At 42.0% G+C, this 16,405-nt stretch overlaps 1 protein-coding gene across 14 annotated transcripts in view; it reads left to right on the top strand.

Moving 5' to 3' along the window:
• Window positions 1-16,405, top strand: part of OBSCN (obscurin, cytoskeletal calmodulin and titin-interacting RhoGEF) — a 170,363-nt gene that overhangs the window by 111,369 nt on the left and 42,589 nt on the right. For all 14 annotated transcript variants that reach the window (XM_010712264.4, XM_085226863.1, XM_085226867.1 and 11 more), the window contains 21 exons: window positions 177-1,532; window positions 1,932-2,210; window positions 2,568-2,646; window positions 2,989-3,107; window positions 4,055-4,252; window positions 4,773-4,805; window positions 4,905-5,003; window positions 5,438-5,656; window positions 6,238-6,304; window positions 7,361-7,380; window positions 7,696-7,824; window positions 8,323-8,462; window positions 9,239-9,439; window positions 9,736-9,818; window positions 10,585-10,758; window positions 11,036-11,195; window positions 11,325-11,441; window positions 12,150-12,314; window positions 13,691-13,849; window positions 14,415-14,592; window positions 16,081-16,194. In XM_010712264.4, the coding sequence (XP_010710566.2) occupies window positions 177-1,532; window positions 1,932-2,210; window positions 2,568-2,646; window positions 2,989-3,107; window positions 4,055-4,252; window positions 4,773-4,805; window positions 4,905-5,003; window positions 5,438-5,656; window positions 6,238-6,304; window positions 7,361-7,380; window positions 7,696-7,824; window positions 8,323-8,462; window positions 9,239-9,439; window positions 9,736-9,818; window positions 10,585-10,758; window positions 11,036-11,195; window positions 11,325-11,441; window positions 12,150-12,314; window positions 13,691-13,849; window positions 14,415-14,592; window positions 16,081-16,194 (4,089 nt within the window). The remainder of the gene's footprint in view (window positions 1-176; window positions 1,533-1,931; window positions 2,211-2,567; window positions 2,647-2,988; window positions 3,108-4,054; window positions 4,253-4,772; window positions 4,806-4,904; window positions 5,004-5,437; window positions 5,657-6,237; window positions 6,305-7,360; window positions 7,381-7,695; window positions 7,825-8,322; window positions 8,463-9,238; window positions 9,440-9,735; window positions 9,819-10,584; window positions 10,759-11,035; window positions 11,196-11,324; window positions 11,442-12,149; window positions 12,315-13,690; window positions 13,850-14,414; window positions 14,593-16,080; window positions 16,195-16,405) is intronic.

The following is a 16,405-nucleotide window of genomic DNA, read 5'->3' as shown; positions in this document are numbered from 1 at the left end:
AAAAACATGTCATTTGGCCCTGTTTTATGTACATGTTACTTGGATGTCGCAGGATAGCTGCAGGATAGCTAACTGCCACCAATAGTCTTCTGCCCAGACTTCAGGAAAATGATTCCGCGTGCTTTCTCAGAGCTTCCTCGTATGCTTTGTCATTTAACATCTTCAATTCTCCTCAGTTCCTACAGTGACAATGCTAAAAGAGATTGCCAAGGAAGTCCCCCCTGTAAGCCAACAGGAGGAGCTGGTGGATGGCCACGTCCAGCCCAGTTTGCCCCCCGAGGCTGCCCAGGAGGGAGACCTTCACCTCCTATGGGAAGCTCTGGCCAAGAAGCGCCGGATGAGCCGGGAGCCCACCTTGGATTCCATCAGCGAGGTGCCAGAAGAAGAAGAGAAGCTTCAGAAGCTGAAGAAGGAAGAAGCAGAGCAGTCTCACTATTACTCAGAGGAGTACTCCACCTGTGATGAGCTGGCCAGGACAGGAGAAGCAGATTTTTCTTTCACAAGTTCAGATGATGAATCTAGAGCTGGGACTCCTTCGCTAGTAAACTACCTCAAGAAAGCTGAAAAGAGAAGTGTCAGTGTTACCACCAAGGTTCAGTCCATCTCCTCAGGCAAGTTATGGAAACAGTGGGAGAAATCCAGTGTGGAGACTGTTGTGGCTGCCCCAGGTGCTAAGCCAGTTGAACCAGAAATAGTAGATTTAGATGATCCTTCCATGAACAGCGCCGCTGTGAAGATCCAGGCTGCTTTCAAGGGCTACAAAGTCAGGAAAGAGATCAAGCAACAAGAGTGCCCGGTGTTTACTGAGACCTTCAAAGATTTCTCTGGTGAGCCTGGAAGCACCCTGCATCTCGAGTGTGTGGCCCACAGCAAGACTGACATGAAGGTCCGCTGGCTGAAGGATGGGGAGGAGCTGTCAGACGGTCGCTACTATCACATAGACAACTACAGTGATGGGACCTGCTCTTTGATTATCACTGGCCTGGATAGGAAAGATGCGGGTAAATACACCTGTGAGGCATCCAATAAATTTGGGAAGGTTTCACACAGCGCGAAGGTGGTGATCGGTGCTGAGGAACCTGAAGCGCTTCCAAAAGAGAAGCGTATTAAACAAAGCACTGATAGCGAGACAGAAAGCTCCTCTGGCAGCGAGCTGGATGATGCTTTCCGTAAAGCTGGAAGGAGGCTGCACAGACTTTTCAGGTCCAAGATCTCAACAGAGATATCCGATGTGGAGGAAGAGCTCTTTGTCAGTGCAGACGAAGGGGACGTAGAAGTGGTCGACCATCAGACGTATCGTGAGGACGATCAGTACATTTACATAAAGTTTGAGGTCTTGTCCGAGGCAAAAACAGCTGCCACTCGTTTCAGAGAGATGTTTGGTGCTCTGGGGATTCCCGTGGAGATTGATATTTTGGAACAAGGCCCAAGGAAAGTTGAATTACGCATTGGGAAAGCAACGCCACCCACCCATGGGAAGTTTGCTCCACCAGTTCTGAGACCACCACCACCTTTGCTGACTTCTGATACAGGTAGGTAAAGCAGACTGGTTTATTCTATGAAAAAGGCGATCTGGAGCAGATCAGAAAGTAATCTTCTCACTCATCAAGTAATTTCTAAAATCTGTTTATTTTTGTGCAGATATGTTTACATATTTGGGAAAAAAAAAAGATTTTTTAATTATTTTTCACAAGAGTCAGTGACAAGGGAAGGGACTGCAAAGTATTCGCTTATTTACAAAGCTGCTTTTCAAGGTAGAAATGTCCTCAACTATAATTACATGGCCATGAATGCTGTGATTATTGTATTTAAATCAATGAAATGCATTTCAGAACAGCCCCAAGGGAGAAAGGAATTTGGGCAGCAGAGCTCCTAAAATACATCTTCTAACACAGTTTTTCTTTCTTCCCTCCTAATTACCCTGGCTTTAGCTCCCATGTTCCTGACTGAGCTTCAAAACCAAGAGGTACAAGATGGCTATCCTGTCAGCTTTGACTGCATTGTTGTTGGCAAACCCCTCCCCACGGTTCGCTGGTTCAAGGATGGGAAAGCTATTGAAGAAAATGATCACTACATGATCAACGAGGACCAGGAAGGGTGCCATCAGCTGATCATCACAGCTGTGGTCCCCACCGACATGGGTGTTTATCGTTGCCTTGCTGAAAACAACATGGGAGTGGCTTCAACCAAGGCTGAGCTTCGAGTGGACCGTAAGTCTCAAAAGCACTGCAGAAAAAACAGAGCAAAGAGGTCGTGTTCAGAGGTGGATATACATTTTTCAAGAAGAACAGTCTACATTTGAAAAAAAATTATATGTACACATTGCCCACAAAATACTATGCTCCCAAACCTTGTGGGTTTCCTTGGGTTTTGCCAACAATAAAGTGTGGCTCTGAGCAAAGCTTTTGAGATAAAATGAGACATTTCCATAAATCAGGGCGATGTGGGGATCTGCTGCTTTAGTGTTATGAAATCGATTACTCACATTAACAAGGAAATAATAATTATAGTAACATGAAGGTTTCGAAGTTCAACTTACAGAAAACATTTCCTTTTCCATTTAACAGTGACCAGCACTGACTACGAGACAGCAGCAGATGCAACAGAGACATCGTCTTATTACAGCGCCAAAGAATATGTTTCAAGGTAAAACATCAAACTCTTAACTCTTTTACCTTGGTAAGATGACTATGCATATTTATATTAAGCCCATTTTTTGCTGAATCTGACATGACTGGATTAATGTCATAAAGGAATACTGACCAGCTGAGTTTTCAGATGAAATAATTACAGCAGCGTTCATTCATTGCCTTCATGGTGATCTGAATATTTCTCCACAATATCTTTGCTTTTAATGTCATATGGTGGTGAATCTGCAGCCATGATGATGTATCACACAAACTGAATTAACCTAAAATAGGTGATCCTGATTCCTAACTCTTCGCTGGTTTGCTGACTTCCTTCTTTCTAATACAAATCACTTTTTAGTCGAGAACAAGAGGAATCTACCACAGAAGAGGAGCAATTGCCCCAGATCCTCGATGACCTTCATGATATTCATGTGGCACCTGGAGCACCGCTGGCTAAATTTCACCTGAAGGTGAAAGGTGAGAGGAGCCCACAACGCTACCTGTTGTTTCAGGTTTGCAGTCAGGGTGAAGTGCTGGACAAATTTTTCCCATGTGCTCTTGGAGTCACAGAATCATAGAACCACTGATGTTGGAAAAGACCTCCGAGATCATCCAGCCCAGCTGTGCAGTTGTGCCCCCAGTCTGTGCACCTCGCACCCCATGTGCATGAGGCAGCTAGAAGGATGTCTGTGTGCTGATGAGCATTGGCTTTTGCAGACTCAGACACACTCAGACACATTAAGCATCACTGTGTGCCTCTGCCTGCAGAGCTGATTGCACACACACACTCCCAAAAACTGAGTACAGCAAATTCTCTGAGCACGTTATTTATGGAGGAACAATAAGGAGTAAAAGAGACATTGAGAGTGTCATTTATTCTCTTTAATGAGCAAAACAATCCTAGACTTGCTCTATGAGGGAGTCACCACTACACAATAGAAGCTGCAGAAATATCCCAGTGATAGTGCCTCTCCACAGTAGGGAGAGGTGGATATTCTCCTGTTTGTTTGTTTTTTTCTGATTTCTGCCTGTAAAAATGATGGCAACTGTTTTGGCTTCTGTGTTTTTGAAACTGGTACTGAAACTGTGATAAAATCCAGAGACATAGGTCCACATTTTATTTCACTGAAGACTTCAGCCTTTGGCTTTGTGTGCAATGCAAGGCAAATATAAGTGTTTCTTTCTCAATGTGGAAGGTGTTTGGGTATGGAAAAAAATATAGGCAGTGCCAGCGACAGAAGAGATAGGAAAGAACTTTCACAAATAAATGCAATTCCCCGAATTTTCAGCCAATTCTAATGTGGTAGTCCTTCAAATCAGCATCCGTGGGCAGAGCTCGTTGCCCGCAAGGATCTGCCTGGATGCAGATGTTCCCAAATCAATGATGGTGATTCACTCTTTGTGTCTGTATCGGTTCCTCACAGGGTATCCAGAGCCTCGTCTCTATTGGTTCAAAAATGGGCAGCCACTGAAGGCCTCGGATCGAATCCTGAAGATCGATAGAAGGGAGTTCCACTCACTGGAAATTCTCAATGTCATGAAGTCAGATGCTGGCCAGTACTCAATATTTCTCATCAATTCTGCTGGTTCTGCATACTCATCAGCCAGGCTGGTAGTCAGAGGTGGGTACTGGCCTATTTTGGGTACCCAGTTTTTGCTCTTCCAGTGAGTCTTTCCATTTCACAGTTATTTTTCTTGAGAAAGCCTACCAAAGATAGTCAAGGGAGGTGGGGGAGGTTGTACTTAAATTATTTTGTCCTTTAATCTTAGTTCACCTGTAAATTTACTGTGAGTCCTAAAGATGAGAAATGCCTTGTCTCTAGGATCTGCTTGTCCCATAGACATACATCTCACGCCTGCCCAATCCCATGGACTTTAATGACTAATTTTACTAAAACCAAGTCCTCCTATAAATCATTCTTGAGGCTATTCTAGTAAGACACTACAGTTTTGAAATTTGGACTATTTTTGTCATTTGTGTTCATAAATATACTTAATCATCATATTTTAATAGAACTAAGATTTCCATGGAATATGTCCTGGAATGGATAAGCATCTGAAATCATCTTTCTATTTTTATATCGACTCAATCACAGAAAGGTATTTGTATTTGTCATTTTGCTTCTTTCCATTGTGTTGCAGATCCTGATGAGAAAGAAGAAGAGTCAGAAACAGGTGAGAGAAGCCATAGCAGGTGACAGAACCCCTGGGAAATTTTCAGTGGTGTGAACTCACACAGGACGTGTCACCATGTTTCATCAATGTCATTTTCAGATTCCCACGAGCAGCTGATACCACCAAGGTTCCTAGAAAGGTTTACCAATAAAAAGGTGAAGAAAGGTGCGAGCATCACATTATCTGTAAAAGTTGAAGGTAAGTGGATAGTTACCTAATCTCCCTGCATAATACTTGGGTTGTATATCTTTATGACTCGTTCTGGACTTTCTGGGCTCAAGTCTGGGCCCAAGTCATTGCAGCATCATCTTCTATATTAAACTGAGGTCTGGGGCTGTACTCTTAACCGTAACAGACTTCATGTACGCTGAAGGAAAGCACATCTTCACCTCCATATTCCTGTTTGTAAAAATAGGGATAATAACACTTAATGGTCTTATGAAGACGTGTTGGTTAACGGGTTTGTTTTTAGAAAGAGTCTTTATAAGTGAGCCAGATAAAGATTTATGCTCCTTTACTATATGTCTTAACTTATTTTTGGAGAAGCAGCATTTTTTCACAATACAGCTCATGATTGTGTGTGAGTAACACCATTAGGAAAATTGAAGTTAAGTGCTTTGGTTTTCCTTCAGGACATCCACCACCAACCATTACTTGGCTGAAAGAAGAGTCTCAGGAAGACATCCTGTGGATCAAACCAGACACTCCTGGATATAAGCTCGCCAGTTCCAATATGCATCACAGTTTAATCCTGTTGGATGTTAAAAAGAAGTACAGTGGAGCTTACACATGCATTGCTACCAACAAGGCTGGCCAGTCCATCTGCACTGCCAACCTAGAAGTTGCAGATGGTAAGTCATATGTTGAAGACACTTTCTCTACATTACCTTTCATACAGTTCCTAAGAGTGTGACTGATAAGGAAATTAACCAAGAGTGTGACTGATAAGGAAATTAACCAAGTCACAACCAAAATAAATATGTTTTCCCAGAATTAGCCACGAATTTTCTTGCCTTGTCAGTGACGATGCTCTTAACTTCTATAATGTTTTAGATTTTTGAACCTAGCTTTGATTAAAAGCAGCATCTTTTCTGTATAAAGAGCTGACAAGTCTGAGAAAGAACCACATTAACCACAAAGAAAACAGAAAGACTATTTAAAATAACTGTCATCATTTACTGTGCCAAGAGCTACAGCACACAGCTTGAACAGTGTGGAGATATGGGACAGACAGTCCTACATCTGTGTGAGAACAGAGAGTAGCAAAGTGTTTGTGTTGCACAACTGATAGTATGCATCCCAGCTGAGGAAATGTTAATGGGTTGGGTTCACTATGTCAGTATTCCCAGTAATCCATGTCTAGAAAATGTGTCTACAGTAAGCAGAACATCCTACGTCTGCTGTCCTCTGATTCTGAACCCTAATCTTGCAGTGAAGGAGGCTGAAGTCCTGACCCAGGAGCGTGTGATGGTATCAGAAGCCATAATGACCACCCTGGGGTAAGTGGCTGAAGCAGAGCAGTGCAGCTATCGTCCTACATAAGTAAACCAGTGAGAAGTGAGGAGCTTAGTGTCTACAAAAACAAACAGCCTACTTCCGATGGGGATCCTGTACATAGATTCTGAGTGCCAACATCTGTAGTACTGACCACTGTCTCTCTGTAACTCATCTTTCTCCATCTTTAACACGGGACTGGCCCTTACCAATAGTCCTTGATACTGGGCATACAGAGCATTTATTGATGGACACTAGCAAAACAGTTGGAGGTCCTGTGAATGAAGCATCCTATACATGCAGTAATGTGAATGTCAGTCATTTCTTCACAATTATCAAGGAAGATGGTGACAAGAACAAAAAAAGATTTAGTTTGTTTTGTAAAAAAGTCTTGCTCCTTTTTGTCCCTGCATATAGCAGGGGGGTTGGAACTAGATGATATTAAAGCCCTTTCAGCCCAAACCATTCTATGATTCCTTTTTGTCTCCTAACCAGAGGGCCAAAAAGATTAACAGGGTTAAGGTCTGCATTATCAAAAGGTTCTGCTCACCAGCTTCTCACCTGCAAATGCACATGAAGAACCTATCAACTTGCCATTCTTGGCTTGGATTCTGGGGAGATACATTCTGAAAAGTGGTACCCACCCTAGCTTCTACAGTGCATCTGCCCTAAAGGAACTGACCAATTTTACTCCAGGATGTCAATTTGCAGAGCGAATTTCCCTTCCAAAGCATCAGTTTGCTATGTGGAACTGTCTGCCTCTCTCCATTAGGACTGTTTTATCGTCAGTTAAAAAGCAGGGTCCTAGTAGAACTAATTGACACTAGTCTGTATTTTCCAAAGGTTTATAGCTGGTATTCCTCTCCACGTTCTGTTTGCTACACGTAGTCTTTATCAAAGCTGATAACTGAAGCTTAGGAGATGGGTGGTTTAACTCTGAAAGCAGTGCATGCTTCCTTCTGCTTCCTGTGCACGGCAGAGATCTTTTCTCATTTAGGGCTTATTACTACACATTTTAATTTAACTTCTAATTCTGCTTTTCTCTTTTTTTTTCTTTTCAGAGCTGTTCATCCCTCTGAAGGTAAGATGAATTTCTTTTTTCTCCTATTACTGCCTTTCACATCTACAGCTGAGATCACCTATGTCTGCCATGATAACCACCTACTTCTGTCCTTCTGTTCTCTTACAACTCTATGAAATATCATGTTTTTGGGGGGGCTCGGTTCAGGAATGAATTGTTTGGAGGAAATGTGAGCATGCAGTGTTAAGAGCAGGGGAAGCGAAGAAACTGAGGCCTTTCTTCCACAGAAACTTTTATCTATAATCATCATCATCATCATTATCATTGACTTTCCAATGCCATACTGCATGCATAATAGAAAATTATATTTTCCAGGAGACCTTGAAGCTGGTAGGGAAGGTGTACCCAGAACCCCTATTTCATTAGCTGACGTTGGAACTGAAGAATTCTTCCAGAAGCTCACCTCTCGTATCTCAGAAATGGTATCTGCAAAAATAAGTCAGGGTAAGCAACCTGGCAATTTAATTAGTATAGAAAATGTAATGTTTTCTTAGTCAGCATCTGGTCTTTAAGTATGAGCAAGATTTGTAAAGCAGGTTTTGAGGCAGTCCTCTTGCATAAGTATGAACAGTAACAGATGTTTAACACCAAGAATTTTTGGATGGGGTGTTTTTTAGTCCAGACAAGGCTGACAACTGTGCTGGTTGGATGAATTACATGGAAAAATCTAGTTTGTTGAGCCATTTTTCTCGTAGTAAATTTCTTGAAACAAAAGTGCTCTTTGAATGTGATGGTAATGCACCCTGGAGGCATGTAGCCTTATGCATGGAGACATTCCAATTGTTTATTCAACCCTACGCATCAGAAGAATACCATGTTCAACAATCCAAGTGCTCTTCTTGGGCAGTGCTTGTGTTTTTAACATTGAAAGTTATTACATACTTGCTTAATGTTCAAACAGGAGATCTTAATTTCACACTTTGTGGTCTCTCTGCCTTTTAGCTACGCTCCGAGTGCCAGGTGCAGAAAGCGATGATGAATCCAAAACCCCCTCTGCATCTCCCCGCCATGGCCGATCCAGACCTTCATCCATTGCTCAAGAGTCCTCCTCTGAATCTGAAGACGGGGATTCCAGAGGAGAGGTACGATATCTCTCTGAGTGGTGCTGTGTGGAGCCAAAAGTTGGACTTGATTGTCCTTATGGATCCTTTCTGACTTGGAGTACTCTATGATTCTATGACCTATATGGACAAATTTCACACAAGGAGAAAGCCTCACTTATAGTGATCAGTCTCCAGAGTTTTAAGGATCTCCATCCCCTTTTGGAGTGTACCTCCCTGCAGTAGGCAGTACATTTAGAAGTACAATATATGGGACGTGATGTAGAGCACAGCGAATCAGATTCTCTTGACACTCTGTGACCTTGAACGAATCATTAAACTCAACGTGGTCAAAATTTACCATGTATTTACTTTTTTCTTCACCACTCAACTTCAGGAAGTAAAAGCTTGATTTTCTGTGCCCATGGATACAGTTGGACAAAAGAATTTTGTTGAGAATTTCTTCCCATGAGAATAGCAGTGAAAAATTAGTGAATATCCATATGTTTGGGATGTTTATATCAAAACATTTCTCAAAAAAGGAGAAGATGAAGAAAAAAAAATGGAACCTTTGAATATGTTGGCCATTCTTCAGGGCCACTCTTCTCCTTTGTCACAAAATTCACTCATTCATTATACATAACCCAACCCCTTTGACTATTCTGAAAATAAGATGTTCCAATTGCAAAAAAACAGCAAACAGTGGTTCTCTTTGCCATAAACCGGCTGTTAGATAAAATGTAGATAAACACTTCTGTTCTGCTGGTGTTTCTGTATTCACTTCAGAACTCCAAATAACTGTTGTTTCATCCCTGCAGATCTTTGATGTCTACATGGTCACAGCTGACTACGTGCCCCCTGCGCCTGACAAGGAGACCATCACTTTGAAGGAAGGCCAGTATGTGGAAGTCCTTGATTCAGCTCATCCCCTAAAGTGGTTGGTCAGGACCAAACCCACAAAATCCAGCCCCTCTCGGCAGGGCTGGGTATCTCCAGCTTACCTGGACAAGAGATTAAAGGTGACTGATCATGCTGTACTTATTTTCTATCTACAATTAAGTAGTTTGGTTGCCATTCATAGACATCACTCTTGCACAGTCTGACAGGGAGGAAGCTATTGAAGGGATCTTGATGAAGCTTTTTTTATATTCTCCATGATTGCAGGAGTACCTGGGTTTGAAAAACCTTATAATCCTCCAATTAATTACAGACTTCTGCTTTAGTAGTTATTGAAAGGGACGTGGGGGGATGTTATTCAGCATCTACTGACAAAATCACTATCAGATGAATATATTTCTTTTTTCTTGTGTTTTAGTTGTCACCAGAGTGGGGAACAACAGAAGTTCCCGAGTTCCCTGGAGAATGTGTTTCTGAGGATGAATATAAAAGGAAACTTAGGTAAGCTCTTGTTGTTTGATATTTGCAATGCTGATTCTTGTTGTCTTTTAATGTAACATGAATGTTGGCATTGAGGTACTCCTGCCAGAGATGTTCCTCTGAGATTTGCCATCTACTCTTTCTAAGACTTAGGATTTTTGATGTTTGAATGATTTCTGCCATAAAAAAAGCCAAGGAAAATTCCAGGCAATCTAAATCACATTGGGAGACTTGAAAGAAGGATTTTAGTGATGGAATTCTGGAGGCTTCATATTTCACACACACATACACGCACACACAAACAAACAAACAAACAAAAAAAACCCCTTACAATTTGGTACCTCTTAGTTCAGTGTGCTCTATATCAGATAAACAGTTTTCTGATAAATAGTGAAAGCTCTCGCAGAAGCCCCACTACAACCTCTTGTTAATCTCTTGTAGTGCAGCGTGTTCTGAGTGTTCTATCATAGAGATATTTGCATTTTTTGGTGGCATACTGTGGCACTAAAATTGCTGCTATTTACTTTACACAGGTCATTTTGTCACTTGTGTTCTGTTCCATCTGCCCTAGCAGTAGATACTTGTGAGGTAGGAGTAGGTGTCCCAACATAAGTGGGGTATCCAAGTTCCCTTTGTGATCAGATCCCTTACAAACCTCTTCAGATCACTCCAGGATATCTATTCCTCCGATCAAATGCCTCTACTTTTCATGCCAAAAACCCCTCAGTATGTTGAGGATAATAGTGATGATTGTTTTTTTCTTTTTGCTTGTTCGTTTTCCCTTCAGTGTTCTTATTCAAGAGCTTTTGATCTCAGAAGAGGATTACATTCAAGATCTACAGTTCCTCCAGACTCATCACCTTAGGTACACCGAGACCTGTCCCAGTGTCCCAGGAGCTATTGCCAGTCAGAAATCCACCATCTTCAGAAATATCGATGATATTACTCGCTTCCATTCCAGGTAGGCATCCCCATGTGTCTTCCTTTAAAACCAAGAAGTGGCTCACTTACTGGTTTTATAGCTATGCCAGCTATGGTTACAGAAATTCAAGCAAAGAGGGACAGCACCGTGCTGGGTAAAGAGACACTGGGAAGCTTAATGTGAACACGTCAGCATCCCTTGGTCCCCCAATCATTTCCTTCGGTCTGTGTTGACCTGAGCTTGTGCTGATTTAGAGATCTGTCTGTGTTCTACCCTCATTGCATCGACTTCACCTCTTTTCTCTTTTCTTCCACAGTGCTTTCCTCCGAGGCTTGCAGAAATGTGACACTGATGATGATGTGGCCATGTGCTTTATTAAACACGAGGCAGAATTTAACAAGTACATCCAGTACCTGGTGGGGCGGGTGCAGGCGGAGTCAATTGTTGTCAGCAAAGCTGTCCAGGATTTCTACAAGGTAAACAGCAACCAAAATACCTCTTGAACGTGTGTGAAGCAGTACCATATGAGCATTTTTCCAAGCATAATCCTTACTACTGCTTTTATAATAATAATTACTCGTTCTTCTACATATTTTTTTTTCCAGAGATACACAGATGAAATTTTAATGAAGGAAGACCCTTCACAGACACTTATCCCACCATTGCAGCACTATCTGGAAAAACCCATCAACAGGATCCAGCAGTATCAGACTGTTATCAAGGTGAAGAGCATAAGCTATATGCTTGTTTCTGACAGCTTTATATTCTGCTCTGTGCAGAACATCCTTCTTTATTTTCCATTTCTTAGCTTCCTTCTGGTGTAACTACTGTCAAAAGCTTGAGTAAATTGAGGCAGTAATCACTGTCAGTGATGGTACTCTCTGAATAGTTTTATGACTGTAAATCCAGATGAAAGTTCACAGTTTCCAACACCACAAGCCAACTCCAACCCCTAGACCACAGACAGAAGTTTAAATACATCAATTTTCAATAGTATTTTTCATGGGAAGTAGCACAAGAGTATCCAGAAACAAGACTGTCTTGCCAAAAAAACAAAATGTACTTTAGCTGTACAAAAGTGAGCAGTTTGGATTGTTTGAAGAAGGATCAGAGTGAATTTCTAATTTTGAACACCTGCACACAAACATTAAAATTTTAAGGATGTCTTGGAACAGAGAGCAAACATAGATGCCTTCCCATGTCTTCAGAGCTGGAATAGAGGCACGTGAACAAATATGAGGGGAAAAAAATAACTGCTATTTCATACTTTTTCAATCCTCTCATATTTCTATCTGATGTCTACTCTTAGTTTAGCATTGCCCCATGAATGATATTGTCAGGGTGAGCACTAGAGGAACTACAGTGGATACATTTAGGATTGTACTTATTTTTTCTCACTGCACAGTAATATTTGCATTGTTTCTCTACAGGAATTAATCCGAAACAAAGCAAGAAACAGCCAAAACTGCACTTTGCTGGAGCAGGCTTATGCCATCGTGTCTGCACTCACCCGAAGAGCAGAAAACAACCTCCATGTCTCACTCATTGAGAACTACCCAGGGACCTTGGAAAGCCTTGGTGAACCCATCCGACAGGTAACTGTGATATGTGCACCATTGCTAGTGCAACGTATGTCCTACAAGATGCTCCATTAGAAGCTCCATATATGAAACAGAGTACTTTTTTATTGCCTTTCTTGCTGTTCAGTGTGACACGTCTCATTATGTAGGAAAGATGGGTCTACTGGCTTGACAAAGGTTTAAAGAACAAGAGTACTGATGCTCATGGGCCAGCTCACATGTGATGTACTTATTTCCTTTTCCAACACTCTCTTCACATAGGAAAGGATTTGATTTGGCCAACTCCCCCACCATGATCTTTAAAGTATTTTATTATCTCCTATTATGGGCAAAGTGCATGGACCAATTCCACCTTCTTTTAAAGAGACTAGTTTGCTTGCAGGGCATGTCAGTTCAAGGTAGCATACATACTTTGTACATGCTCCAGTAAATTGAGCATTTTGTCATTTTAAAACTCATTTGTGTGTCTTCAGAAGAGCTGTGTGCTTCTCCAGGTCACTCTAGGAATGATGACCTATCTATTAAGAAACCAGTTTAGGACTACAGGGGAGACCTTATAGCTCTCTACAATCACTGGAAAGAATGCTGTAGCAAGGTGGGAGTTGGCCTTTTCTTCCAGGTAACAGTGATAGGTTGACGGGTAATAGCCTCAGGTTGCACCAGGGGAGGTTCAGGTTGGATATTAGGAATAACTTCTGAGAAAGAGCGGTTAGGCACTGGAAGAGGCTGCTCCAGGAGGTGGTGGTGTCACCATCCCTGGAGGTCTTCAAACACTGTGGAGATGTGGCACTGAGGGACACAATCAGTGGGCATGGTGAGGGTGGGTTTGGGTTGGACTTGGTGATCGATCTTAGAGGTCTTTTCCAACCTGAATGATTTTATGTTTCTTGACTTCTAGCATGCTTACTCAAATTTTGGTCTCTTTGTAGACTTATTGTGTCACACTGGGCAAGTCATTTACTCTGCTTCTTTGTGTCCCCTCTTTCATGAGAATCACAGTGTTCTGCTGAGTAGAGTTGTAAGGTTAATTGCAGCAATTTTGAGACAGTCTGGTATAACTCAGCTGTCTGCATTTAGACATCTGATAACAAAAACCCATTGAATCACACCCCAGATGTGCCTGCTTCTCCCCAGTGGTGCCAGGGGGAACCTATTAAATGGAGTTGTCAGTTCACGAGGGTACAGAAAACGAACATCCTACTCTGGTGAAGGAGATCAAATGAGTGTGTAATAAACCACGTTGTAATAAAACAATGGTGCATAGGATAAGGATGTAATGGTTAAAATTGTTATCTCCCAAAAATTTGTTATCTCCTTGCTGAGAAATGGTATAATGTCACCACAGCAATTATTCCAGTGTAACTATGTGCTCTTTCTTATTTTCCTGCCAGGGCCACTTCATTGTGTGGGAAGGAGCTCCAGGAGCGAGAATGGCATGGAAAGGACACAAAAGACATGTCTTCCTCTTCAGGAATTATCTTGTGATCTGCAAACCGAAGCGAGACACAAGGACAGACACTTACAGTTACATCTTCAAGAACATCATGAAGGTCAAGCAAATAAAAAGCCTTTTAGAGTTCTTGACTAAGCCCAATGTCAACCCTACGGCATTATGCACTAGGGCGGTTATGTGCCCCACCCTGAAATACCCTTTAATACTGGACTTTCCTGACTTGTAATAATTTCCTGACTTTCCTGAAATGTAATAATTACTGCCAGGAAAACGTTTATTTGCTATCCAAAAGTCAGAAATTCCATTGAAAGTGTTGCACAGTGACTCTGATTGCTGTTCAGCCAAAGCCACGTTGCATTTCTCCCCCTGTCTGACCATTACTCTAATTTCCTCTTTTGCTGTCAGAGCACGTAATATAGCTTTGATGGGAATGGCATAAGTAGTGTCCACTGAAGAGTATACGCACTGACAGCAGCAGACTTGCTGGTATTTAATAATTGTTTCCATTTAAAACCTGTTTTGATAATGGTTCTGATTCACAAAGGCTAGGTCCAGATCTGAATCACACTAAACTCTGAGATTTCAGTTCTGGCTGGAATGCAGCCCGACCTGAAATGAACGAAGGATTTGTGTTGACTCTCTTGCACTCCTCCTGTTTGCAGCTGAACAACATAGATGTGAACGACATGGTGGAAGGGGATGACCGTGCCTTTGAGATCTGGCATGAGCGGGAGGACTCAGTCCGCAAGTACCTCCTTCAGGCTCGTACAGTGAACATCAAGAACTCCTGGGTGAAAGAAATCTGTGGCATACAGCAGCGAATCAGCCAACCTGTCTGGAGTGAGTATGGCTTGCTTGGGACTGGCTCCCTGATTGAAGAAGGACACTTTTTTTCTAGGACAAATGGAAACCACCTGGAGTCATCTGCCACCTCCTCAACTGAATGAGGGTTGGAGGCTTCCCACAGGTTAAAACCACATAGCTGCTCTGAATAGCAATTCGCACAGCCTGACTGCAAGCAGTAAGCTTTAACTGGAATGGTTATAGTTAAGTACTCCATCTGAACTAGGGTAGGCACCTTGATCAAGTCCGTAAGATATGACTCTCTCCATTTACCATCTAGAGAACCAAGACTGTATATCTCCAAAGTGATCAGCTTTACGTGACAGAGGTCCCATAGGACCTGTGTGATTTGGAGGCAATAGCAGAGCAAGTGAATATCTTTCTTATCACTCTTCATGTCCATAGACAAAATTTGTAAAACACGGGGTGACGAGCTGAGAAGAGATGGCTCTCCACTGCCATTTCAACACCCCCCTTACACAGGTTAGCTTTGATAGAGGATTAGCCATAGGCTGAAGTAGTTGCTCAGTTCTGTCTTCATATTTAGAATCCTTGCCAATAAAAGGGGTGTTTTTCAGCACAGAGTCATGGAACCTCAGAATCACAGGGGTTGGTAGGCACCTCTAGGGATCATTGAGTCCAACCTCCTGCTGAAGCAGGTTCCCTAGAGTAGGTTGCACAACAGTTCCGAAGATGTAGAGGGAAATGAAATACTGAATCACCTAAAATACGAACTGCAGTTGGCACTAGAGGTGCATTTATTCTGGCAGGGATTGCAGGAAGGTAGACAACCACAGGATTTGGTGACAAAGACCCCAGACCGCTCCATTGGAAAGATCCACAAGGTTTGAACTAGAGCCCTACCTCTAACCATAAAAAGTCCCTTATTATTTATAGGGTGTCAAACATTTCACCCTCAACTTCTGGCTGACAGCGCTGTGTCTGGGCACATGGATTTGCTTGGATCTTTATGTTATCATCCAGGTTGCTTCATTCTCACTGTCATTTCAAGACGATTTTTAATCCACACACTTTTTCAACAGGGATATTAGATTTTTATTGTACAGGTGTAAGCTAGAAAAGGCATAATTTGCATCATAGGAAATCTGGCACTTTAAAATGCCAGAACAGAATTGGTTTTAGTGTATATATGCTGTAAAAAAAAAAGTCTGAACTCTTTATTGGGCTTTTAGTGAGATGCTCTAATGAAGAAGACTATAGGAACAGTATTATATAGTGTTGTGTGCTAGGAATAAGTAAAAAAATCTCTTAACAAAGCATATATTTGGCTGTATGGAGACCAACAGAGTATTTGTTTGGCTATCAATGGTTTATTTTAACTGGGGAATTACTTTGGCAGCTTTGTTCATCTTTCCTTTCTGAACCTCGCAGAATTCCAGAAATGCTGCCTATCATCTTACCTTGCAGCAGCCATGCCATAGTCACCCTATCCTCCTCGGAGCTAACCTGTTGATTCTGTTTCAGTTCCTCCAGACTTTGAGGAAGAACTGGCAGACTGTACAGCCGAATTGGGAGAGACAGTGAAGCTGGCTTGCAAAGTGACAGGAGCTCCCAGGCCGTCTGTCAGCTGGTACAAAGGTATGAGAAGCACATCAGGAAACACGTACTCCAAGTTTCTTCTCTCTGTGCTTTGCTCTGTGTCAAGCTGTCAGTGAGTAATCTAAAGGCTGGTCACCTAGAAATACCTAATTCTAGCCTTAATCTTAGCTGTAGGTAATATAGATCTTTCTGTGACAAATGATTTACCCAAAGAGTGATTTATAGAATCATAGAATCACAAGGGTAGAAA

This window comes from Meleagris gallopavo, chromosome 6, assembly GCF_905368555.1.
Source record: "Meleagris gallopavo chromosome 6, MGAL_WU_HG_1.1, whole genome shotgun sequence".
NCBI lineage: Eukaryota > Metazoa > Chordata > Aves > Galliformes > Phasianidae > Meleagris > Meleagris gallopavo.
This window is presented reverse-complemented; position numbering and strand designations above follow the sequence as displayed.